At 49.0% G+C, this 27,790-nt stretch overlaps 1 protein-coding gene across 1 annotated transcript in view; it reads right to left on the reverse strand.

Annotated features, from left to right (window-relative positions):
* LOC135893597 (Golgi integral membrane protein 4-like) overlaps positions 1–27,223 on the reverse strand; it is an 80,117-nt gene extending 52,894 nt beyond the window's left edge. The window contains exons 1-3 of the mRNA XM_065421448.1: positions 27,037–27,223; positions 5,371–5,445; positions 1,425–1,474 (exon numbers count right to left, since the gene is read on the reverse strand). Coding sequence (XP_065277520.1) covers positions 1,425–1,474; positions 5,371–5,445; positions 27,037–27,223 — 312 coding nt within the window. The remainder of the gene's footprint in view (positions 1–1,424; positions 1,475–5,370; positions 5,446–27,036) is intronic.
* Positions 27,224–27,790: the final 567 nt, after the last annotated feature.

Here is a 27,790-nt window from a genome sequence, read left to right on the forward strand (position 1 = left end):
AGGGCCAGGGGCTACTGAAGATGATGACAAAGGACTCCCATCTCCACTGAAAGATGCCCTTGCCTCACCCCCGAGGGGAAAAAGAGACACACACACACACACTTTCAGGCAGATGGGGGTTGGCAGTAAAACCTATCAACTTTGCTACTATAGGCTGAATAACGAGCAGAGCCCAACTGTCTCCATAACCCCCCCCCGCCGAGACGCATCGTTTTGCTCTGGCTCTCTGCACCAGGTAGCTGGTAATTTAACATGCAGATTGTTAGTGACAAACACCCATCTCCCATCGGGACAGGGCTGCCGGGGGAGAGGCTGTTGCTACTCATGATCTTCCCCCAACTCCGTTCTGCTGCCGCGCTCCCACCCACGGACCAGGAGAAACCATTTACCCTCGTCGCAGTGACAGACAGTGTCTATAGCTTCCCTGCAGCATAGTCCCTCTCTCTTCTGTGCTGTCCCTATGCTTTGTTTCGCAGGTGACTAGAATTCTGTCCAACACAAAGACAACTGGCCTTTCCTTTGCCAATAGGCATAGGAACAGGACTCCACGATGCCACAGAGGCTAGAAGTAGTCCGGTCACTCAGTTTGCCATTTACAGATCTGGGCAAACAATAGGAACTTGGGCTAGCAACATCCCCAGAGAGACACAGTTCTTTTCTCCTTCCCAAATGAGTTGAAATAGACCCTTACTCACATAAGACTAATTGTTTGTGTAGACAAGTTCACAGCAAGCTGGGGTGTGAATCTACTACGCACTAATCTGCTGCGGACTAACTGTCCATATGGACCCTGCTGATGCATGTTAACATTTTGGACTTGTCTACACAGGAACATCCAGGAAGATTAATCTGAATTAACTAAAGGTATGAATTCAAAGTGCATTAGTTAAACTGCATTAAATCCCAGTGTGAATGCTGTTATTCAGAATTAAGGTGGCTTTAATTCAGTTTGGTTTAATTCACTTTGGAAATGAATTCAGATAAACTTAATTAAGGCCACTCTAATTCTGAATGAAGCTGTTCACACAGGTGTTAATGAGGTTTAACTAATCCAGTTCAAATTCACACCTTTAGTTAATTTGGATTAATTTTTCTGTATGCCCCCATGTAGACAAACTCAAACTGTTAATGCAAGTCAGCAGGGTCCACATGGACACTTAGTCCACAGCAGGCTAGTGTGGGATGGATTCACACCCCAGCTTCCCAGGAACTAAATGTTCACATGGACAAGCCCTTAGACCATTAATGATGAAGTGACCCAGGATTCATCCTGATGGGATACCTCTTGGCCCAAAACTCTAATGCCAGCATCATCCCCAATGAGTCTTTTTTCACTTCCCTCTGGGTAGCTGTATGTTGGTGTGCAGCTGTGGAAATACTAAAAGGACATCTCTCAAACACACACAGGAACGTACTGTACCTACCTTCTCTTTGTTGAGTGCCTCTTGAGCTTCTAATTTATACACCAAAAAATCTAGAAAGGAAAAAAGAAGAGAGTTTAATTGGATGGAATTTACAAGGATCTGTTTTAGATTTTCAGAAGGAGAAAAACTCCTAACCGGACAAAAGGCTGTGATACAGCCCGATGGAATGCGGAAGCTTTTAAGAGACTCAAAGAACACCGAGGTCCTTTCTGCTCTGTGCAATCAAAGACCGTGTAGTACTTTCCATTAGACCTGTCTGCCATGGCCAACATTTCCCTTCTTCCCACTACAGTACGGTGTTCTAGATGGCTGCCACTCTGCACCCCAGGGATGGCAGCATTTCAGCGGTGCGAAGTTTGCGCAATTCTTTGGGGGGTCCTTTGAGACGAAAGATGCTAGTGAGCAATACATTTTAAAGCTACAGAGTGGCATCTCTCCCAGCACGGTGGGCTTGACGGAGAACATCAGCGGCACAGCTACAGCATACACAGGTGGAGGAAGCAGTGCATCTTACAGCACACCGATTTATCTTCACACAAATTTCACCAAGGGCTGGCTGGTGAGCATTAGCCACGGTGAGCCAAAGCCAGCTCCAAGAGTCCAAAGAGAACCGTGGGACATCTCGTCCTCTCTGACATGATTTACATAGGAAGGCTGGACTGTCAATTCTTTAGGGCAGGGAATGTCATTGTACTGCATGTACAGCACCTGATTGGGGTCCCTAGGCACTACCATAAAACAAAATCATAATAAAATGATTCAAACGGACTCAACCCACTGCAAGAGGCAAAACGTGAAGATAACAGTGTCTGGGGTTAAGGAAAACACAAGTGTAGCTGAATTAGATCCAGAAAGCCCTTTGAAAAGAGGGCCTGTCCTTTCCTGAGGCTTTATTGCTTATGCCAAGCGAGGGACCCAGTTGCTGGCTCTGGCCTCCTCAAGCTCCCATGATCTCTCACCTCCCTTCAGTGCCCACTCCGCTCTGGCACTGCACCTCAACGGGGCCCTACAGCACCAAGCTACTATTCCAGGCTCGCGTCCCCTTGCCAGCTGCGAGCAATGTCCATCGATCCTGAACTGCAGCATCCCCCATTGGTCCAGTCTTGGCTAACGCATCTCGTTGTCCTGCTCTGCAGCATCCCCCGATATTCCAGTGCTTGGGCCTCTAACTGAGCTGCCTGGTGGATACTTTGATGTACATAAGAGTCCAGCAGAGCGAGATGCACACATTTCCACGTGCAACCCAACTCCAGTAGACAGGCGTAAATAGCACTGCGTTCAGTCCTGTCTGCACCGGCCAATGGGGAAGCACTGGCTCCTGCAAGCCTCACAAAGGTGTATCATTTATTTGCTACACTGTGTCCTCTTCTTAGAATGGGAGGCTAGGTGAATTCCCCACCCAACCTCGGTACTAACTAGATCCGATCACGGTATTGTAGATCGGTTATTGGAATTGGGAAAGGGATTCAATTATTCGGTGTCTGCCTGCATGCTCCTCCCTCTGAATCAAACACACAAATAAGAAGGGCCTTTCCATGAAGAACGTGGCATTGGCACTCTCATGCATCTCCCAGATTTCCACCACCAGGGTTCCCCTGCATTCTCCAGAGGACTGTCACGGCTGAAAGAGACGCAGCTCCCCTAAACAACCAGGATCTGACAGGGCCAGCCCTCGGTGCTGAAGGTACCACATCAGGGGAGCAGGAGTTAACACGGAATAGTTAGACCCCGTAACGTATTGCTGGGCTTGCAGAGACCAGCACAGGGCCAGAAGCACCCATGCTTTGTCCAATCAGTACTAAAGCCAGAGATTCCCTCCCTTGCTCAGCTTAGTCATCAGGGCTGCAGTGAGATCAGAAGTGAGCTCCGACGAAGCACCGGACAAGGGGGTGATACCTTTGGGAGCACCAGTGTGCCTCAGATTTCTCCCGCGCCACTGCGAGAGCAGCCCCACCAAGACGCCTTCTCTGTGCTCTCCCTCCCAAGAAGGCTGTGTAAATCGCTACTGCCGGGAGGCAGAGTGGCCCACGGGATAAGGCACTGAACTGGGACTCAGGAGACCTGGGTTCTATTCCTTGTGAGTAACCTGCGGTGATACCATGGACAAGTCATTTCCTGACATGGTGCCTCAGTTTCCCTTCACCAGCCTTTGTCCATCTTGTCTATTTAGATTGCACGTTTGTTGTGTAGAGTGCAAAGGGGCCCGTATCTTGGTCAGGCCAGGTGCTATGGTACTTGGTTAGGTTATGGCTCTATGAAACTTATGCCCCCAACTTGCTTAGAAGCTTCAGAGAAACAGAACTGACCCTAACTGCTGTGTCACTGGGAGCCAAGCACATGCCACTCTGCAGGGATGCTCTGGATGGCAGAGCTGGGGGCGGAGCTTTTCATTTTACCCCCCAAAATGCTGAGCAAACTCTAGCCCAATATTTTACAGACTTGCCACCCTTCACTTTAAGGGCACAGCAGCACATCAGCTCAGTGCACAAGCTCTATGGGGCAGGGACCGTCTGTTGGATCTATGTCTGTACAGCGCCTGGCACAAGGGGGTCCTGGTGCAAGAACGGGACTCCCAGGTGCTACCACAACACAATGAATGGTAATCAAAACCCCCTGGGAAGGGATGGGTACAGGGAGTTAACGCATTGGCCTCGCAGATCCTCGTGGAGTAACCGTGCCAACTTCCTTGTGCCCCAGTCACAAAACCACTGCATGGCTTGCTATATATGGCTTCCCAAGAGGAGGCTACCCGAGTAATTGCAGAGCGTACAGCTGGTCAGGACAATGGGGAGTGTGTGGTGAAGGCTAACTGAAGACAGCGCTCCTCGTCCTTCACTTCACGAGCATCAAATGCTAGGTTTGCTTGAAATAAATGGTCTACAGGACCCAGTCATGGAGAAAAGCTCCTCAGTGTTCTTAGAGCCAAGATGCACGCAGCCCTGAGCCATTCAGAGTCCATGCACGCTCTGCAGCGATCCATTTGGCAGTCGCCTCATTTCCTAGAGCAATGCTGACAAACTATGAAAGAAATCTAAATATTAGAAGACAGACATTCAACATTTGAGTCAACTATTTATCCACAGACTCATGACAAACTCGGCTGATACATGTCAACGTTTCCAGAAATGCAGGGAGCTTAGGAATGAGGCCAAAAGGGATAGACGTATTTCTCCACATAGCAGCTTTGAAGATACAAGCCAAGCTGTTAAATTGCCAGCAACATTCAGGGCTAAAGTGATCTGCCATCCAGCATTCAGTGTTACTATGAGAGACAGGCTCTAGCCCCTTTGCTTCTTATTTCCTATTCAATTTCACGGTCTTAAAAATAGACATGTTCATCTCTGCATTTCAAGCTAATGGGAGGTTTTACAATTTGTAGCCAGTGTCCATAACAAAGAGCTTGCAATAATGCTATTATTATTATTAAGAAGCACTTATGCAGCTGCACATCTTCAGAACACCTTGCAAACACTGAACCTGTAATAGCTTTATTGATTTTTGTGAAACTGAACAAGCTATTTCACCTTGCCATAAAGTTTACCTATTTAAAATGAAGAGGCATGGTCCAGTGCTGGGTTCAGTTAACGGGTCTGAAGAACTCAGATATTACGTCACAGGTGTCAATGCAAGAGCCTAGACAGACTGGTTGATTAGACAGAGACTAAATACAGCAGTAGGAGCCATTAACTCCAGAGTGCCAATCCCTGATCTCACACCACCTCCTCCCTCTGTGGCTTCGGGTGAGTCACTAACCATTCTGCCTCAGTTTCCCCATGTGTCAAGCAGGGATGTTTCCCATCTACCACCTCATGAGGACATTGGGAGGATTCATTAACCTTTGAACAGTGCTATGAAGGTGGAAATCACTCTAGGTGCTGTGCGTTATTCCCTGGCGAGACTATTTGAGTTGCTGCCGGCCTCTGCTATGCCTGCGCAAGAGACTCACCTTCTTTAGTCTTCTTGTGCTCCCCTCGCTCTTTCTGCAGGGATCGTTCAAGCCGCGATCTGTGCTCGTACACAACTAGGGACGCGAAGAGAAAGGGAAAGCATGACATAAACCAGCCAAACAATTATGCATTCCCCTGCATTTGCTCCCCACAGCCACAGAGTACAAGTGTGTGTAGGGGACACATCCTGAGCTCCCCCTGCAGTGGGACAGAGAATCATGCAGAGAGGCTCCTGGGGGAGTGGACTTGAGCCAACAGGTCTTTCCTCCTCCTAACTTCCCCCCTCTGATTTCGTGACCAGGAGACAACAGGCCCGGACTTTCTGGACAATTAGCCCACGGTGGTTCGGGTGTAGCAACAAGGCCCCATGTCAAGTGCAACAACGGCCCTGCAATGCACAGCCAACCTTGGCTTCCGTGTAAATGACACTTCAGAACAAAGGGCCAAACGGAGCAAACACCGGGCTCAATGCTCCATTTAGGGCTGGGACTCCGACATCACGGTGGAGTTACTAATCCACTGGGAGGCCAAAGCTGGTTATGCACCAGCAGCTCCATAGAGTTAAACGGCCCGTAGGGAACCAGCTCAGTGCGGATTGCGGAGCCACATCTATGGCGGCTCAGCACGGCTACACTCCTGCAGACGGGGAAGGAGACAGGATTTCTGGAACCTCTGCTCACAGAGACAGGCGCAGGCGCTTTCTCAAGAGCACGGAAAGACAGAAAAGGAAGGCACAGAACTGGAAAGATGCTCCTGGGGCACAAGAACGGCCTCCGATTGAGTCTTTGCCCCCTGGTTATTTCTATTGTACTTCATGGGAAGGGAGGGACGGAGCAGAAATTCATCCTGAAGCCTGAAAGAGAGACTCTCTCACTCTCAAAAGGCCCCAAGATTAGCACTATCCACGGGTCTGGGTGACTTCTGTGCTGAGGCAGAGGGAATTGATGTTGCACTAACAACCGTGACATCGTAAGGGGCTACGGAAGGTTATTATATGTTGCCCTCGGGTAGCCCTGCAAATCCAGGATTTCAGATCACCTTACGGGGGTGGCTAAGTATTGCTATCCCCATTTTACGGAGGGGAAGGCAGAGGCACAAAGAGCGGAAGCAACTGGCACAAGGCCGCAGGGCAAGTCAGTGGGCAAATCAGGGAAGAGAATGACGCTGGTTTCCTTCTCTAACCACCAGGGAGGGCTACGCTTCCACGTTTGGGACAGTGAGACTCAAACCTGCCCGACCCTCCACTCAAATGCTCATGGCCATTTGCCTTAAAAATAAGGGCCTGAAGAGGACAAGTTTACGAGACGTACCCAAACCGCTGAGTAAGCCCTTAAAACACTAAGCCCCTGGATGTCAGTGCAGGACATGGGCCATTGTGGAGGAAAAAGCTTAAGGGGAAGGCAAGAAAGGAGCCATGTCAAGTGTGACAACAGCCCTGCGATGCACAGCCAACCTTGGCTCTCATGTAAATTACACTCAGGAGCCATTCTAACATGCTGTAGAAACAAGGGAACCTAGCTGCGAAGTATTGTACATCCCCGGATATAATTCTGCCGGGAGGACCTGCGTGCTGGGGAAATGCCAGGAAGACAGAAAGAGGACTGAGCTTGGAAGCAGCTTGCACGGGGGGGTTACAGTCTCCCTTAAGAAAAGGCCAGAGCGAGTGGCAAACTAGACAGCCAGTCGGACTATTCCCCATTTCACAAGGGCTGAGGTTTTGGCATTTGTCTCGTTTCACTTCGCAACGCAAGTGAGACCTTTGAAATTTGCCATTAAAACAGAAAAGAGACAGAGACCCTGACCCAGCCCACAGTGGCCAATACCCTGGTGGTTACAGCGCTCACCTGGGATGTGGGAGACCCAGGTCCTGCTCCAAATCAGGGAGAGCAGAGACTTGAGCCTAAGCATTGGGCTCCTGGCTATTCCGTCTGGCTCTCCCCTCCCCCCGAAATTCCACCCTGGACTTGAGAAAGTTTCAACGAAATTGATACGTTTCCACGGAATGTTTCAGTTGTGACAAATTGGCATTTTCCAACACAAACGTTACATCAAAAGGTTCCTGACCAGCTCTACAGAAAACGACCTCTTCTCCTGGGAGCATCATTTCCCCTGCTGTGTATGGGCTACTGCAGGGGTGGGCAAACATTTTGGCCTGAGGGCCACATTGGGGAATAGAAATTGCATGGCAGGCCATGAATGCTCACAAAATTGGGGTTGGAGTGTGGGAGGGGGTGAGGGCTCTGGGGTGGGACTGGGGATAAGGAATTTGGGGTATAGGAGGATGCTCTGGGCTGGGACCGAGGGGTTCGGAGGGCGGGAGGGGGATCAGGGCTGGGGCAGGGGTACAGGTTCCGGCTGGGGGTGCGGGCTCTGGGGTGGGGCTGTGGATGAGAGATTTGGGGTGGAGGAAGGTGCTCCAGGCTGGGATCGAGGGATTCAGAGGGCAGGAGGGGGATCAGAGCTGGGGCAGGGGGTTGGGGCGTGGGGAGAGGCTCAGGGGTGCAGGCTCCGAGCGGCGCTTACCTCAAGCAGCTCCCGGAAGCAGCGGTATGTCCCTTCTCCGGCTCCTACGCGTGGAGCGGGGCCCTGTGGCTGCTTCCGGGAGACGCGTGGTGCGGCCCCTGACCTGGCGCCCCGGCTGGAGTGGGGTGAGCCCCAGATCCCGCTCCCCAGCTGGAACTCGCGGGCTGGCTTAAAACGGCTGCGGCCCGCGGGCCGTAGTTTGCCCACCCCTGGGCTACTGGCTAGGCAACACTTTCCCTTTCTCAAAGCTCTTCTCCTCCAGGCTGAGAGCACCCCGCCTCACCCGCAGCTGATCCCGCGCTGCTGCATGGAGAACTGGGGACTTGGAAATGGCTCTCGCACTGGGGAGGCCAGAGTGGAACAAATCCAGTGCTACTTTGAGAACCACACCTAGATTCTGAGGAGCCAGATCCCTAGCCAGCGTAGATCAATGTTCCTCCATTGAAGTCAACAGAGCTACACTGATTTACGCCAGCCGAGGATCTGTCCCTGAAAAAAAAAAAAAAAAAAAAAAAAATCAAGCTGGTGTGGCTTTGATTCAAATGCACCAGAAACACCGTTATACACACCCCATTTCTCACCCCTTGCAGTGACAAGGATCAGGAGTCTCTCTCTAATGCTGAGAAGCTAGCAGCGGCTTTTTATTGGGTTTAAACAGGGATTCCTTATCCTTTAAAGCAGGATTATATTTAAAGGAGCTATACAATCCTTCTATACCTCTGATGGGACCCGTAACAAAGTCCCACTTTGTAATAAGTTACCATGGCCACTCTTCAGTTCACAGAATGCTCCAGTTCACATCTTCTGCCCCCGTCAACCTGAACCATCCCAAGGAGCTTTTCAAGCTAGCCGGTGATCATGTCAGCCAGCACTGAAACGCAGCCAGCTCTTCAGCAAACCCTCCCCAGACGCACGCAAGTGGCAATCCGAACGGACTTCAAGTGAACAATGTGTGTCAGGCATGGTTAGTAGGGTCAGAAAAAAGGACTATACAAAGTAATAGCATTCGCTGATTTGATTTACTCAAGTCAATTTCACTCACTCATTGCTACTTCGAACCAATTTCAGTTGCTTTTCTGAAAGTGTTAAAGGGAAGGAGTAAGGAGGACACAACGGTACCAGGCAGGACTCGGGGGTACTATTCCCAGCACTGTCTGAGGCCAAGCCAGTCTCGTAACCCAACTCTGTCTCATTTTGCCCATCCGCAAAGCACATCCCTGCCTCACAGACTCAGTGTCTGCAGAAGCCCTGACTGTCGCTTTATACCTGGCTGATGTGTGCAGACACATTTATAGGGTCTCTTGTTCAGCTGATAGTGGGCGAATTTTAACATACCAGATAACAAGCCCGAGGGTGCCTTGTCATAATGTTGACGTCACCAGGCATCACCATCACCCTAGGTAACTCGGGAGGGTGGAAAATCACAAGTGTCAATGAAGCCTTCCTGCACTAGGCCTGAACCAAACTCCTTCCATGTTTAAACTCTAATCGACCTCAAAAGCCAGGTGCAAGTGGAATGTGTAAGCAGCCTGCTATCAGTGGTAACCCCCCTTACCGGTAGCAAGCGGTAATAATGAGGCCTGCATGTTTCTGGCTGAAGGGAAAAAGGACAAGATAACGGTTTAAAGAAGTTACTAACGAGCTGAACTTATAGCTGCCAACATAATCTAACTGCTTAAACGTAATTGCTATTTGCTTAGTAATTGTTACCAGGGACGGGAGGGGTAGAGAGAGAGGAATGGGGGGGGGGGGAGGAAGGGAGGGGTAGTGGGGGAAGAGGGGGGGGGGATGAGGCTTGACTGCAAAAGGTATAAAGGAAAAAAAATTGTTTCTGTTAGTGTGCTTGATTTGAGACGTGCCTGTCTCCTAGCACCGCTTTGAGATCTCAAATAAACTTTGTTTGCTTCTCCACCTGGTGTGTTTATTGGCGCGAAGCACACCGGGCCACGAACCTCGCTGTTGCTTTGCCTCGGGCACCCTGTGCTGGCAACAATAAGATGGAGGACCAATTCTCCCACAGTTCACTACTTCATTGGTGCAACCCATCCACACTAAGACCTGGATCGAAGACACTTTACAAGCAACAGCAGCAGATTTGGGTGGCGCAAGTGTCTGTATTTTAAATCCACACAGAATGCAAATGTTGTTCTTAGTGCTAGAGATACTTTGGGTCAGACAGGATTGTCCATGTATTTGAGGAAGAAAGAAAATATAATAAAATAAAAATAAAAAAATCAGAAAGTGATTTTTAAAAGGAGGTTCCACTAATCGCCAGCTAGCACGTGAGCCCGGGGCTCACCATTGGGCTGGCGCATGCAGTTACCTGAGAAGCTCAACTGTATTTCTCTGCATGAAACTTCCAACAAAAAAACCACACGGCTGCTGTTTCTGAATCCCACACCCTGTATAGCTGAATGGGAAGGGACCACATTCCAGCCCCTGGTTTACCAGCCCACAAGGGGATATAAAAAGTGATGGAACTTTTAAAAAACCACCACAGCTTGACAGGTTCTTTTAAGCTGCTCCAATCCCAGGAGTAAACATCCCCTGAACTTCGGCTCTGTTCCAGCATGTTGTGCTGGCTCCAAGACCCAGCCATTCCTAGCTGCTCCACCCTAACCTAGCAATGTGAATTGTCTTTATCTTCCAAGAGCTTGCAGGTTGTGTGTGCAAGAGAAAGGGAGGGCTGCATTACCCACTTGCTTGAGGCCATTAGCCTTTTTTATTTTTTAAAAGACCAGTGAGCAAACTATCCAGTAGGTTTTTGCACTTAGGCTAGTGAACTTTCCATGGCAGTCTTACCAGATGATCAGGCATTTGGGGGCTATTCCATGTATAAAATATACTGGACCACGTAAGGCTGCATTAACAGTGCTCATTTGTGATCACAAGCCCAGACCTAAAGTTTATTGGTGTTGAAGGCATGTGTGTAACTCCAGCCAGTGCAGCCTTGCAGGTCATCAGATACTGGGCCTTTGTAAAATCATGTCATTGCCACACAACCATCTTGCTGCTTCTTCACTCTTTGCACATTTCTGGTCTGACTGAATATTTCAGCGACTGAATCGTAACACTTGTTCTACAGTAGCATGTAGAGGTCCCACCTGCTATCAGAGCCACTTGCAGTTTCTACTGGATACAGGCATCTTCACTTCCTGTCCTGGATTGTTGCGTAGTGCTGCAGTGCACCGTTTGAACAACTGCTGGGTTCTACCCCAGAGACGAATGTGTGTCTAAGAATCATTTAGCTCACTAGAGGGCACATCCTCGGCTGGTATAACTTTTAATAACCCCACTGATTTAGCGATGACATTTTACACAACTCAGTATCTATCTCCATCTGTTTAAACTTGTGAAGGATCCTTCAGAATGACAGCCAATCACTGAATTATGGAAAACGCCTCGAGAATTCAATAAAGAAGGATAATCTTCCTATAGAATTTGCAGCCGGATTTATCAAATTCTGAAGCAGGAGTAGAATTTTCCATTTAGATGGTTTAAGAAGTTCTCTACAATGGATATTAACTCCATAGCTTTTTAGCCTAACTTCTATAGAACCTTATTGGTTCCATCCTTATTAAATGCTAATGGACTTTTCCACGTGGGTTTTAAAATCTTGACTGATTATTTTCAAGAAAACGATTCCCAACAACTTCCATCTTAGAAAAGTCGTTATTCACACAGATTGAAATGTAAGTTAGTTGTGGCCCCTTAACTAATTGAATACTAACAATACCCTTGTGATGCAGTAGGCAGAATATTGTAACAAATTATGGTCACTTAGAAACTTCTTGGTTGCTATCATAACCATTCAGAACATCACAGCAGCAGTGTGGTTAGAACGCTCATCCTCCTGCTCCAGAAGCCTACCACTTGAGCTAATGGAAAATTTTCTTGAGCTGTATGGCGTGTATGACACATGTAAGCAGCTCCTGTTCCATGCGTTAGAGGGCAGTGGTGCATACCCACAAAAGCCAGTCCATAATAGCATTATCCCCAGGTTACCAATAGGGTTGCCATCTCAGATGTCCTGGGGTTTTTTGTTTTTTTTTGTATGTACATCTGGGATAATCCTGAGCCCATAAAACTGGCAGTGTGCACCCTGACAGATTTCTGAGATAGCAATCCGGGGGGAACAACCCTGGGAAAACCTGAAGAGATGTCAACCCTAGTTACAGATGAGGAATTTAAGGTAATGGGGACAGCTGGAAACAACTTCTCTTGTTAGAAATAAACTGGTCAAGTTACCTACGTATATTTATTTAGAAGAGGGGGCGAAAGCAGGGGGAGAATTAATTTTACCATTGATTCCAAGGGGCAGGGACATGGGGCACTGTAGGACAGCCACATGAATCGCTGTGGTAAGTGCCCAGCTAACCAATGCTAGCACTAGCAGTTACTTAAATGGCTCTTAAAACCCTCCTGGAACTAAAAGAATCAAGACCTTACCCTTTGTTAAGGCTCCCAGCTGGCCAGTCCATTAGCAGGTAGAGCAGAAAGAGCCCCATAGGCATTTGAGAATGTGGAGAAGATTTCTCTCCATTTAGCCCTTTCAGTCCTAGGACACGCTTGAGGGCGTCCCATTGGCCGAACGAGGTTTCAAAGTCAGAGATTCGCCTTGGGGGAACTGATGAGCCGGCGTCAGTAATAAAACAAGAGCCAGAGCGTACCAGAGGGAGCAGCCGCTGTACAAGCAAGGCCCCACCCTGCCCGTGAGTTTGCAGAAAGGCTGCTGGCCGCTCCGTCTCCGGGTATTCGGGAGAGGATTCCCGCTCTCAGGGATGGAGAAATGTGCGCTATGGTATTAGAGGGTTAGTTGCTCTGTTTGACAAACCCTCCAGTAGCGCCATGGCTTTCTGAAGGATGCCATGTATTGAGTATAAGTGTCACATGCCAGTTGCCAGCCAGTCAATGGTACAGATTCCCCGAGACCGTGAAGCACCCTTTGTGCACAAGCGCATGCTTTTGTGGACTGTGATAACAAGGGGCCCTTCACAATCATAATCACAGTCACGGTTGGGTCCCTCCGAAGCAAAATATCCCTGCACTCTAGGGTGGTCACCTGTCTGGTTTTTACCCGGACAGTCCGGTTTCTGGCGTCTGTGTCTGGGTGCCATTTTGGGTTGCCAGGTGCTCGGCTTTTGAAAAGGGGACCTGGCAACCCTAAATAGCACCCGAACCAGAAGTCCGGTTACTGTGGGGCAATGCTGGGTCATTAACCCATGCCAGCCCCTGCTCAGCCAGGGCCACCTCCTACCAGAAGGCAGGCTCCTTGAGACGATCCAGCGAGCGATGGGGTGTGGGGGACAAGAGGAGCGAATGATGGGGGTGGAGCCTTGTGGGAAGAGTTGGGGCAGGGGTGGGTTCGGTTACCAGCAATTAGAAAGGTGTCCCTAGCCTCTGTTTGCCAGAACCTGAGAATGGGCGACAGGGGATGGATCACTTGATGGTTACCTGTTCTATTCATTCCCTCTGGGGCACCTGACTGTCGGTAGGCAGGATACTGGGCTAGATGGACCTTTGGTCTGACCCAGTATGGCTGTTCTTATGTGCCAACCCTACTGCACTCTGACCTCACAGAATTGAGTCAGAACATGGCAGGTGCATCCAGCCACAAGCAAAAGGGACTGTGACTCTCTTCACCCACCAGCACAGCAAGGAAGCTGGTGAAAGCCCACACAGACATGGGGAGCGGGGATACGAGGCCCTGCTACGGGGCAGGAAAGCAGGAACAACTTTTACTTGGTATTTCATAAGCTTCTCTTTAACGGGCCAATCGGCCCACCGCCACTCCAATGGGTTGGGAAAACACAGAGCTGTGCACTTAGTGAATGCTCTCAATGGATAAACTTGTGTGAATAACTAGAGCGCGTCTTTGCAGTCGTTGCTTTTATCCAGACAAGAGGGGCAATGATACGAGTTTCTAGTCTAGCCACCCCAGGGTCCAGTTATAGACGGGGCCCAGAGCGGACTAACGGGAACTGTAGCACTTGCGGATTACACATGTGGTTGCTTTTAGAGTTAGAGAGTTAAAAGCCAGAAGGGATGACTTGATCATCTAGTCTGACCACCTGTATAACACAGACCACCCCCCAGCACCCACAAACCAAGCCCAACAACCAGAATTCAAACAAAGCGTTCCAGCCCTAAGGAGACAACTACTGTGTGCCACAGGCAGAGAACAGATTTACGACCGGTAACTCAGATTCATAGGTGCATCCATGCCAAGGCCAGAAGGGACCATTGTGATCACCTAGTCTAACCTCCGGTACAACGCAGGCCAGAGAACTTCCCAAAATAATTCCTAGAGCAGAGATTTCAGAAAAACACCCAATCAATGAGGAGGAGTTGCTAAGGGGAGGGGAGGGAATCGTTTGTTTGTTTCTGTCATTTTCACTTTAAAAGGGCCCTATCCTGCAAAACTCCCACAAGAGTCCCATTCTCCTGAATAAAACTTAAAGGAGCAGGTCCTAAACACAGAAATTAGACTCTATGAAGATGCTGGAGGTTATCCACAGAGAGTCACATAATTCTGCCATTAGTGAAAAAGCTAAACAATCCCCTTCCCTCCAATAAATTGGCCATAGGGGTCTCTACCACGATTCCTCATAGAATATAGCTCTGAAGACATCACTGGAGAGCATTTCAACAGAGGAATCCATTCCTCAAAGGGAGTGAAGGTCTCACTTCAAAGCAGGTGAAGCAAAGAGGTTGAATTAACATGCAGAGCATTTAAAAACCAATAGTGAGTGCAGATCTATTGGCGCTCACCAGCTCCAGTTATCCTGAATCCCACAGGTGCCTTCCCCAAAAGGAGAAGCAGTGGGATAAGAAGAGAGCATCAAATCAACATTGCAAGGGCCTTTTGGTTGAAGAGCTGGCTCAAAAGCCGAAAGGGAGGCTTTGTAATACGGACATGAAATCCCATCTAGCGGGTTTTCCAAGTGTTCCGGGGTCCTTCAAACAGGTGTTTGGAGACCCCAAATGTTCATAAACAAAAACCAATGACTGCAGTTGTGTCTGTGATGAGTGGGCAAATGGTTTCTATTTCTTCCCATCCTCATCTCCATCCGATTGTCTCCCCATCATGGACAGAAACGTGGGACTAGAGGACTCACTAGTGGGACAGAGTCCTCCCCCCACTCTCCCCCAAGTCACAGCATCCAATTTGGGCCAATTTGGGTGAGTAGTGATCAAATTAAAGAGAGCAGGTTTGGCGCACAAATAGCCTGGAGTTGCCAGCTCTGGATGGGGTCAGCCGCATGTTATATAACGCTGAGGAAGCTTGTTAACCTACAGTCACTCTGTACAGCTGGGCTGCGGTAACATGCCAAGGGGCTACGAGATTTCTTTGTAAAGCAATGGCGGAAAAGGGACCTGGATGAGACTTAGGAGCAGCCCAGTTGAGACGCAGAAAGGAACAGTCGGCTCCCTCCCACTGCCACTCACCCCTCAATACCCCGGGAAACGGGCAGCACAGCACCCGGTAGCTTGTGACCATCCGAGCCCAAGCCATGGTTCCTCGAAGGAAACGCAGCCCAAACAGAGAGCGGCAGTCGCAGGGTCCAAGTCATCAGTTTAACCTAGTAAAAGAGACTTTGATCTCTACCTGTGTTTAGCTGGAAAGAGTTTCAGCTCCTAAGAGCACCTGTCTAGTGAGTGATTTCACATCCGCAACAAAGTCTTTAAAGGATCTGTCGATCCTCCCCCATCCCGCCATGTATCAATGAATAAGATCAAAGGCTCCTGACAATTACGTTCGATGGGACATTAAAGGACAGGGTGAGAAACCAAAAGAGCAGCCTTAAAAACCATCAAGAACGAACTCCGTTATTGCTAACGGCAGGTTCACAACAGCGAAGGCAAATCCATGGGGGGCTTTTCAGAAGCCCTCAGCACCGGCCCAATTCTGCTCCCGCTGGAGTTAACAGTTTTGCAAAGCTGGGCCAATGCTGAACATTTCCGAGACTCCTCGAGGAATGGCCAAGGGAGAGAGACTGGAGGGGAATCAAGGGTGTGACAGTAGACCCATGGCCAGAGACATGCTCGGAACTAGAGCTAGTCGGGAAAGTATCGCCAAAACCTTCTTTCGACAAAAAGGCTGTTTTCATCACAGTCTGCTCTAAACCATTTTTAAAAGTGTTGATTTTGACAAAAATTCCTGCGGGGGGAAAAGAACACTCCTAGAAAGGAAGGTAGAGCAGGACGAAAGATGGCGAGAGAGCCATGCAAGTGTGTCCAGAAACAGAAGGAACAGGGTGGAGGGAAGTATTTCCTGTCCAGAAGACAAGTCATGCTGCTCGGTCAATCTACTATGGGCCCACTGTATCCCAAGTGGGATTGCTCTAAAAACGAGCCTCAAGAGTGCTGACTTGAGTCTTCATTGCACAAGCTTCCACTGACCTACAGCAGCACCAATCCTCTGTCCCCTCCCACCGAAGAGGACCTGTCATTCCAGGCCGCACCATCAGTGCTTTGGGCAGGACCAGGGAAACCACGTTTATTTGAACTGAGGATTCCAGTGGAAACAAGCCAGCGCACAGACACCGCATTTGATTGGATGCCCAGGGCTTACTTCAGGGCTATGAGACTTTGCAACCCTACCAGATCTCTCATGCTAAGCAAGGCCAGGCCAGGCCAATCATTGGATTGGGGGGAAGCTAAGGAAATCCTGGGTGCAACACAAAGTGGGTGTCGGTGAATTGGTCGGACGAACTCTGCGTGAGCACCGAACCAGCATGGCGTTGGGGGAGCACTGCGCTACTGGAGGTAGAATGTTCCAACGACGTGTGATCAGTAAAGACTTTTCACAAGAGGTGAGGGTTAGTTTTTGTGGTTTGAGTGATTCCAATTTGACCTTCTACCTTTATATATATATATATATATATAAAAAAAAAGGCAGCCACTTCCACTCTCTGTACTTTTAATTGAGACTATTCCCAACTGATCATGCAGCTACTGCATTGAACAGCATAGGCGGCTGCATTTAAGTGGCAGGTGAAAGATCCCTAGATGCATTATTATTTCTACAGACACCCCAATTTGTAAAATGCTTTGGAACATTCAAGGGGCGACGAGTTGCTATGTATGCACAATAAGCAAATCACGGTTGCATTAAAAGTGCCCAGATGCTGGATACAAACTAGTTCTCTCTCCAGGTTCTGATACCTTGCCCTGTGCCGTAGCATCAGCAAACAAGCTGCTTGGGCTGGAGGTTTGCAAAGGGGATGCTCCTCTATCACAACGGAGGCCTGCTTTGGTGCCTGAGCTAGGAAGCCTGGGAGTTTGTTTTCCTTTGGCCAGCCAAATCACATGCTTCCTCTCTGTAGTGAGTCTGAAACAGCTCCAGGCTGAGTCCACGGCAAGACTCAAGCGGCCCAGTCCCTCCCAGGTCAGCTGCTCTGAAACTGTGTCAGCAGCACACAGGAGACAGCCAGACAAATGCTTCCTCCCACCCATCCACTCCCTGACCCATTAATTGGTCCTAAAGCGGACACAAGCCATTCAGGATAAATGGGCCAGCCAGCTTGCTCTCCCATTACATGCACAAAAGAACATCTATGCTGTGCACAGAGGTAACCCGGAGGGAAAGCGAAGGATTGTTTTGTGTATCAGCCACATGACAGATAAAGTGCCAAAGAAACCTCCTGATGGATGATGATTTTAATCCAGTTTGAAATCTGAAAGCTACCCAAGAGCTCTTCCTGGTTCGCTAATACCCCCTGCTCCCAGAAAGGAGAGGCCAGGCTAGGGCATGGTGCTGGGCTGTGATTGGGTGACAGAGGGGATAAAACAGCTGCTTCCAAAGAAAATCCTTTCACAGCTGGGCCCTTTTGCGCGCACACACACACACACACACACACACACACACACACACCTCACTGAAACCTTGCAACACGTTGCACGGGCTGCAGCCAAAATCCCCAGATGTCTATAATCAAATTTGAAAGGCTGTCACATCATCATCTGCTTGATCACACAGCAGCGGGCAAAAACAATTACTGTCCCCCCCCCCCCCCCCGCCTCCCAGACACACAGCATGCTTGGTGCCAGGATCCCATGGATGCAGGACACGTGGCGGAGGGGCTCAGAATCAGAGGAAATGCTAGGAATGCTTTGACTGTGTCTAAAATATTATTGTGCAGCCACACAGTTGCGCTAAGCTTCAAACTAGGGTTACGTACATGTCTGTGTATGTTATTTTATACACCCACAGGGGAGTGTATACACACACACACGACTCTATTATATAGACATGAGCTTAACCTACAACTCTGAAGTCCTGAAATCAAGACTGGAAGCCTTCCTAAAAGACGTGCTCTAGCACAACCAGGAGTTAGGGGCTCGATGCAGAAATCAGAGTGAAATTCGCTGATCTTCATTAGACCAGACATCAGACCAGATGATCTCATGGTCCCTTCTGTTAACCTGGCCCTTTTGTAGCACCTCCAACGTAATGCATAAAGTCTCACAACACCCTCAAGGAGGAGGTAAGTCAAGTCTCAGTTCTGTCTATACTACTGCAGCTGGGCCTCCATAACCCCATACCGTAGACGCTTCCTGTAGCGACAGAAGGGGTTTTTCTATCCATGTAGATAATCCTCCGCTCCGAGAGGCAGCAGCTAGGTCAGCAGAAAAATCTCTCCATCCCCAAATCTACACGGGGGGGCGTTAGGTTGACCTAACTACAGTGCTCAGGGCGCAACATTTTTCATGCCTCTGAGCAACGTAGTTGTTGAGTTTTCGGTGTAGACCAGGCCTACGTATTTTTTTTCAAAAGGGGAAAGTGAGGCACAGAGCAGGGACATGACCTGCCAGAGATCATACCGTGAGTCAGTGACAAAGTCCAGTCTAGAACCCAGATCTCCTGATGCCCAGACATGCATTTTAACCACTGGCCCTCACCTCCTCTCTGTCTAAGCCAACAGAGTCAAGTGCAGCTTGTGTTAAAAACAATTACCAGTTTCCCTGCTTCAAACATCTACTGAGCCCTGAGCCAACTCCACGGAGGGCAAGTCCCTCGGAGAGCAGAAAACTGAGTGAGAGAGCACAGCCCCCAGGATCGCTGGGCACGCACATCCAACGGAGCGTGGGGGACCCCTCCAGCAGCAGCCCTGCCAGGCTGCTTCTCCCATGCGCTGCAATTCTGCAACACTTCATCTGCAGATCCCACAAGTGCTTTGTGAAGGCAGGCGAGTATCACAAGAACGGCCATGCTGGGTCAGAGCAAGGCCCATCTAGCCCCGTGTCCTGTCTTCCCACAGATGCTTCAAAGGAAATGAACAGAACAGGGCAATTAAGTGATCCATCGCCTGTCAGCCACTCCCAGCTTCTGGCAGGCAGAAGCTTAGGGACACCCAGAGCATAGGGTTGCGTCCCTGACCATCTTGGCTAATAGCCATTGATGGACCTACCCTCCATGAGCTTCTCTCATTCTCTTTTGAACCCAGTTATACTTTTGGCCTTCACAACATCCCCTGGCAACAAGTTCTGATTTTAAAGGTCCCAAGAGTGAAGCCCAAAGAGGTAACGGGACTGGTCCCGTGTCAGGCAGAGAGAACTCGTGTATAAAACCCAACCCCCTAAAGAGAAAGGGCCACAATGGAAAGCAAAGGCTTCTGCCCGGGGAGTAAGTAGAGCAAACACAGCAGCCATGCAAGTGTCTCTGGGCAGTGTAGTGTCTCCACAGAATCCTCATTGCTCGGGGTATTTCTGGGAGGAGCAACAGTGGACCAGCAAGGACCTTCCGATCCCTTGAAGGCGTGTGGCTGATTGGGAGAAGGTGATTGAAACAGCTGGGGAGGCGGAGGCAGCTGAGCCCCAACCCTTTGCAAGCCTTTCCATGTCCCTGTAACTATTCCAGGCCCTGCAGTTTATTCAGCAGCTTCGCTGAGCCTCTGTTCCCAACGCTGCACAGCCCCTGCATTGTTCATTCTTGGCAGAGCCCTCAGCACGGTGGCCCACGACAACGCGCCTGAACCACAGAATGGTTCAGTAACGAGCCTCCCCTCTCCCCCCCATTCAATTCAACAACACGAAAACCTTGCAGTAAATCGGAGCCGGCCTCACCCTGCCAGCAAGGTCTTGTCTGCTAACGTGGCTGAGTGAAGCATGAAAGAGGGAGGCAAGGAAGACAGCCCAGCAGCGACAGAGCTAAGGGACAGTCGGTTACTCACATCGTAAGGAAGTCGTTCGACAGTGGGTAAGATGCTGGGTGAGGGCTCAGACCTGGGTTCAGTTCCCTGCTCTGCCACAGGCTCCCTGTGTGACCTTGGCCACATCACTTAGTCTCTCTGTTCCTCAATTCCCCTGCTATATAATAGGGATAATAATTCTCTCTTTGGCCATCTGGTCTATTTAGACTGTAAGCTCTTCAGGGCAGGGACTGTCTCTTATTCTGTGCCCAGCACAATAGGGACCTGGTCTCAGTCGGTGCTTCTAGACTCTACTAAAATTAAAGGCATTGTCCATTCTGCCAGGACAACTGTGGCCTAGAATCGAAGCCAACCTTGAGAACAAGGGAAATGCTTGGTTCTTTTTTAAATCATTCCCCTGCAGGTTTTACAACCCATGAACTAGGCTTCCAAGGGAGGTTGTGGAATCTCCGTCATTGGAGATTTTTAAAAAGAGGTTGGACAAACCCCTGTTAGGGATGGTCTACGTTTATTTGGTCCTGCCTCAGTGCAGGGGAGCTGGAGTTGATGATTTCTCAAGGTCCCTTCCAGCCTGACATTTCTATGATTCTTTATCTGGTGGGTTTTTTTGTAATTTTTTTTAAAGCCCCAGCTCCTGGAGTCAGATGATTAGGTGAGAATCTCAGCTCCTTTTTAAAGTTTCTAGCTCTCATGGTTACAGGGAAAAGCTTGAAAGCATGACCTGAGTGCGACCTCAAGGCTCAGAAACCCAAAGAAAAACAGTGTAAAACTTGTCATGTTTTTCAAGCCAATCCTGTGATTTTTTTGGGCCTGCCTCATGATGTTTGAGCACTTGGGATTGTCAGTACTGGGATCAGGAAGAGTTAAAGTTCACAGTCACAGCTGCTCGATTGGTTCCTGACAAACTGTACATTTGAAAGGGAAGGGGGAAAAGAGAGAGTGATCCTTTCAGTTTTCAACAGGCTCTTCGTAACTCAGACCAGGAACTGCTGTTTAACTTTCTACCCTGAGGACCTGAAATCATCCTTCGATGCAGGCCCCCCTCTGTTGGAGTGGCTCAGCCAGCCGAAACACGGGCACAGCACTGGCAAGTCATCAGTGACAACTATATTTTTAGAAGCACTTATCCAGCCATTTGCTCAGCGAGAGGTCACCCTGGGGGGGGTTTCCCTGCCCTGCTCGCTCGAAGCCAAGGTCAGCATACAGACCCACATGAAGGAACCTCAGTCAATGACACTCTGTCATCTGAAGAAGGTCAGCCACCTTCCAGAGGCCCTCTCTGCACTGGCCTTCTTTGCGAGTTTCTCACTTGCCACAAGGAGCTCCCAGTCTAAGTTAAGCCGGGACACGGCCATGGGTGGTAACAACTCTTTGGTGGGATGGGAGATTGGACATGGTGTTCCAGCAGGAAGAAGGTGTGGCTGCTTTGGCTAGCAACGATGACGCCTGGAAGACGGCAAGCGATGGCACCGTTGGTTTTTAGGATCCCTTTGATTCACAATTTCACACTGAAGTTCATTACATTTGCTTGAGCAGCAAAGAGGAACTGTCCCCTCTGGGTATTTTGCATGAGGGTATTTCAGTCAGTGGCGCTAGTTTCCAAGAACACGGATAGTTTCAAGACATAAGCAACGGATCATCAAGATGCATTGACCCGAGAGGTCAATATTGGACACAGTCAGTACAAATCCCTGCCACATGGGCTTGTTTATATGTCAGGCTTCTGCTTTTCAGGAGTTACTCAAAAATTGCTAAAAATCCCCCAAAGATGAAATGAATTTTACGTAGACGTCCAAAACCGGGAGTTTACAAGGCTCTCTCTTTGTATAGTCATGTATATTATAGCCATTGCTCACGACAGTAGTATACACCATAATGAGTAATCTCTCATAATGATCCCTAATGTGCTTTAACATACTACTCTTTCAAACAGCACTACAGTAAAGCACACTAGAGTACCTCTAGTGCACACCAGCAGGGTCTACATGGATCAATTAGCGCACATGTTCATGCGCTTTAAAAATCACCCCCCCCCCCCCCCCCCCCAAGAACATATTACTGCTCCATGCAGACAAGCCCTTAGATACAAGTAACTATTTCTGGTGTTTATTGGATAATTTTTTTTTTAAATCAAGGGTGTTTTATCGGTGTTTAATTGGTTAAAATCTAAAATCAGACGCCCTCTTTATATGTCACTTCGAACCACCATCTAACAGTGAGAACAGCTGCCAAGCCAAGCCCAGACAAGACCAAAGGCCCCTGACTTTCATTAAACAGCACGGTGCTGTTAGGAACTGCAGCAGAACCAAGTGCATGGTGCACCACGCAAGGGAAGTTTCATGTCAGAAGAGACACTCGCATGTGTTCTGCGATACACAAGTGTTCACTCAGCCACATCCTTTGTGCAACATAGATCTGCTCTGACAGCCCTATAAGGTATGAGGTGCTATTATCTCCATGATGCAAATGGGGAAACTGAGGCATGGAGCAGCTATATGTAGTGACAAACTTGAACCGAAACCCAGATCCAAAAATCCTAATCCACACTTCACAAATTAGGGCCATCTCTAGGTAATGACATGCTCCAGATCACACAGGAACTCTGTGGCAGAGCCAAATACAAACCCCATATCTCCTGACTCCCAGGGCCAGGTACTTTAAAAGATAGGTAAGCCTTCCTTGCAGCCAATGAGAAGGATAAAATGTTGCCTTCTGTAGCACCTTTCACGCAAAGCTATCAGAACCTTGTAAACAGGGATTAAGCTTTGCACAAACCGGGAAGTAAATCCTGTACAGAAGGATCACTTCACCCATTTCCAATGTGGAATACAGCAGCTGTTTAACAGAGCAGAGTAGTTTTACATAGCAGCCTAGGGCAGGAAGTGAAGAACTCTGTAGCCAGTTGAAATTACAGCAGGGTATTTAAGGAGGTCGGAGTGTAATTAACAGAGCTGGAGTTTAGCCAGAATTCCAGGGTTAAAGCAGTGTCACATGCTGCCAAGCAAACTAAAATGTAAAGCCCTGAACTTCTGAAAAGAATGGACTTGAAAAAAATTAAATGAAAGCTAATTTTCCTAATCATTTCTTGCCATTACACACATTCCCCCGAGCTGGAGGATTTGCTTAAAAATACTAACATACATGAGCTGTGTAGGTGGGGACAGATCTGAGCTCCCTTGACACCTTACTGACTCTGCTGTTAATCTTGGTGTATCTTTTCCTATGACAAGTTGTTTCATGTCCTCAGCTACCTGGTGACACAAATCGCTTTGTCCATAATAAAAATCTACAATTTCAGACTTCAAATGTTATGGGATGACCTGGTTAAGGTCATATCTTACTGACCTCTACTGGAAGGAATCAGGAATTCAGCTGTGTGTCCTATGCCCTACAGCATGAACAGCTAATGGAGATTCTATGTTAAAGTTTGGGGTAAGAAGCCAGTGGCTTTGGAGCAGAAGCACCAGGGCTCTATCACAGCTTTGGCAGAGAAGTTCCAAGGGAGCCCTGGATTTGTTATAATCATCAGGCGTGGCTCGTGCTTTGCTAGGATGAGTGAGTGAATTTGCAGCAATTGCGACTACAGGATACCAAACATATATCTCAGAACTGCAAACTTCAGGCAGTTTCACAGAACACAAAGTCCCCCACAAACTTCAATGCAGTACTTTGCCCTGTGTCCCTCCCCACCCCTTGCTAACCACCCAGGTAGCTTCTCTCGCTGCCGCTCTCTCCTCTACAGAGATCAATCGAGTCCTCCTGCCAGATTGCTTCAGTCACGCCACCACCCACTGCCCGTGACACTGGCGCCATCTCTGGCGTAGCAAACCCTCCATCTCTCAAAATGCCAAACTGCAGCCGCTTTCAAGAAATCACACATGGGAGGGGGAGAGGGAGCGGCAGATTACAAACCGGAATGAAAGCCAGCATTACCATGCAGCTCCTTCTAATCACGAGTGGTGGCAAAGGAAACAAAACACATGACAGATGCCCAGTGGCTGGGGTAGGAGTATTAAAGTCTTATTGTCACCCATGTATGATGGTGGCTCTTTAAGAGATGGAGAATTCTTCCGGCCCAGAAGTCTGTTGAGTGTATGTGCCAGGCCACGGGGAACCGGAGGGGGTTGTAAGTACATCCTTTCCATCCCTCTGTTCCAATGCTCTGACAGCTTTCCCCCTCAGGCCCCACTGGTCACAGCTGCAGGGGACCCCAATGGTTCATGCCCTGGTGTGGTGGCAGCGAGACTACATCAGACAGGAGGCACCCCACACTTAGGAAGCCTCCCTCTCTTCCTTTCACGTTTCTGACACAAGCAGCCGAGTTCAGAGCCTGCCCATTTTATTCCAAAGCGATTTCAGCAGCTGCTTGGCTCCTGTTTGACAGCAGAACAAGGGAAGATACATTTCCCTGTGCCACATAACATGGGCCACGCGTCAGTGGCTCCGGGGCAGCCCTGCAAGGAGAACAGGCTGACTTCCTCCCCTTGCTTTACTTTCCCCGGCAATAATTTGTGGCCTGTCGTTCCACTTTAAAACTTTATTTACAGGAGAGCCAGAAGTGTTGGTCACTTGCTATGCTGGCTATGAAGGGAACAGGAAGTACCTGAGAGATGGGAAGAGCTATGCAGAGTGCTGGATAAACATTGCCTGCTTCAGCCTCCTGTGAAATACTGTCTCCGTTTTACACACAGATGGGGGAAACTGAGGCACCGAGTGGGTAAAGCGACATACTCGAAGTCTTAGAGCAAGACAGCTGCAGAGCTGGGTACAGCCCCCAGGAGCCCTGAGCCCACTCCCCGGCTTTAAGCACCAGACTAATGCTGATGGTGGAGGTATGGGAAGACAGCATGAGATATACAGCAAGATGTGCAACTACCGATGTACCTGAGCGTATCTATGAACAGTGCTGACAGTTTTGCAGATGCCAGCCTGTTCTGCCTCTCTTGCCAGCAGAATTTGAATCAAACTTTCATCTTTCTTAAAATAACTGGACAAAATGTTCCCAAAATATGAAGGGTTTCCATGGCAATGCCTGTATTTGCTAGTGGTAGGGTTGAAAGCGACCAGGTTACTTGCTACCTGTCCACGCATCCAAACATAAACTTTCTCTGAGTGGAATAACATTATGAGCCTGAGTTCAGTAACTTCCTCTGTCCTGCTCCCAGAACCAGGTCCAAGAGATCGGTGGTGTCAACTTATTCTTTTAACATCCATCCCACCCCGATGGTGAGCGTCAACAGAAATAATGTGGACTGAATATCTGCACTGCTGATCCTTCTCTCTGGACCCAGCTGCCTCTGATCAGAGGTCCATGTGGGAGGCCTCTGGTGGGGCCGTGCTGGAGGCACTACCTGTAGCTGCTGCCTTAAAGCCACAAGTGATTAGCAGGAAAACAGAAGCGAACTGTAAGTACTGAGCACATACACAGCACTCCATAGATTTACACTTTGCTACACCCCTGTGAGACAGGTGAAAAGTCACTCTACCCATTTTACAGATGGGAACAGAGTCCAAATTGCAAGAAGAGCACGGGCTGAGTTGCATGCAAAGTTCTGCACAGCACATGCACACTGGCACCTGCAGGCATGCAATGCAGCATGCGCACACTTTGGAAGATTTGACCCAGAAAAGAAAATGCCTTGAGCAGGATTATGCTGAAGCAATGGCAGGGATGGAACCAGTAGACCTTCTTAGCAATGCAGCCTACCGTCCATAAGATATAATTTTATATCTGATGGAGGTCATAACTGTTCTGAGCCTGAGGAACAATCTTGGCTTTACATGCCAGAATCTAGTCTATTATTTATGACAAGAAATATGTTTAAGTGATTCTCTTGTCCTTGAGACACCAGAATCAGAGTGGCGTGTAGCCATATGAAATGTGTTCTGTGGGCATTCATTCCATAGCTGAGTCCACCCTACAGATGCAGAGCTCTGGGCTCCAGAGAATTAGACTCCAAGGAATAAATCCCTCTACTTAAATCTAACAAAGATACAGACAGCCTCAGGCCCTAGGGAGAATGCTGGTGTTAATACTGGGAGCTCTAGTTTTAGCAGAGACACAAAAAGTCTAGAATGCATAGTCTAGAAAAGGAAGAGAGTTCAGAACAAGAACACCATGCATCTTCCATCCTGCCATTCTGGGAAATCTCTCTAGTAGCTAAAATTAAATATTCCCAAGTTTGGAGATTTTTTTGAAGGAAAAGGGGGAAAACAAAATTTTTAAAAAGTTTGCTGCTAGCGGTATCTGTGCAGAAACTCTGCCAGTCTAAGTGGGTGGTCCTTCTGGAAAAATTACAGAGAGAGACAGCCCCACAAAAGCGATATTCCTTTGGATTCCAGGGATGGGCCCTGCATAGTCAATTCCCCCTAAGCATGCCTCATTGCTGTGGCATTATATTAGCATCCATCAACAACAAAACAGACAGGGAGGAACACTACAGGAACAGCAGATCCATTTTCTCACTAAATTGAGGGGGTTTCTTTGCTCAAAACAGCGGTACCGGATGTTATGATAACTTAAAAAAAAAAAATCTTCCCTCCCACAATTCGGTATCCTGGCACCTAACTTTCCTCATCCAGAAGAGCTGGGTATTATGGGTCTGATTCTGCCTAGCGAAATAAGAGTCAATTGATATAATTAAAAAATAAAAGTTACATAAAGCTTGTGCCAATGATCCAAAGAAACTACCAGGACATAAACCAGGGCAGATTAGATGTAACTGAACTCCACAATTAAACACAGACACAGGGGACCCTGAGTGGTATTTGCAGAGAGAACCTGAGATGCATAGTTAGTCTATTTCCAGACAGGGAGGTTAAAAAAGAAGCAGACTGGGGCAACGTATTTTTAACCCCCTTTCAATCAGCAGCAGAGCCTGTTTACAAAAAGCAGCTAACACTTGTTAGCGGGGCCGTGGAGGAATCATACAACAGACCCCTTGAAACGGGGGAGGCACAAACACAAACGCACAGGGGTTCACTCACCTTGTAGCTGGGCGGACAGAGCTTCCTGCTGCTGTTTGAATTTCAGAGCCAGGGCTTCGGCGTCCTTCGCCTTCTGCTGCAAGTGGCTGTACATGAAAACTCCGGCGCCCAAACAAGCCACCGCCACCAGGCAGAAGCCGGTTTGCAAGAGCCCCTTTTGCCTTCTCGAGCACATGCCAGACCCCATGATGAGACTGGAGCAGACCGGGCTCGGAGCTGCGTCGCTTCCCTGCTTCCACTAAAGCAGCCGGGCAAAGCTGAACCACACTCCCCGCAAACTACACATCCCTGAAGTTCTGCCCTTCCCCAGAGCGATCCTTGCTGGGGGAGGCTGTTTCTCTCCCTCCGTCCCAGCCCGGAGAAGGGTGGGGAAGGGCCCGATCGCCTTTTATTCCTCAGCGCCCGCAGGAGAGCGGGGCAAAAACACCACCAAAGTATCCAGGGAGGAGCAGCGCAGATGCAAAGGGGGACGCGGGGCGCCCGGTCCCGGGGAGCGGGCTGGCTGCTGCCGGCTGGCACAAGGGGCGGGAAGCAGAAGGGGGGAGAGGAAAACTTTTGCTTCCCATGTGCTGCAAAAATCAATCAATCCATCAATCCAAGATCAATGCGAGGGCGGCGTTTTGGCCCTGCCTCCTAACCCCCCGCCCCCCTCCCTTCCTGCGGGAATCGCCAGACTTTCCGGCTCTTGCCTCCCCCCTCCTCAAACTTGCAACAATTTCAAAGAGGAAGCCACAGCCCCCGGGGACGGGGGGGA

The sequence above is a fragment of the Emys orbicularis genome, chromosome 22 (genome assembly GCF_028017835.1).
Source record: "Emys orbicularis isolate rEmyOrb1 chromosome 22, rEmyOrb1.hap1, whole genome shotgun sequence".
Classification (NCBI taxonomy): Eukaryota; Metazoa; Chordata; order Testudines; family Emydidae; genus Emys; species Emys orbicularis.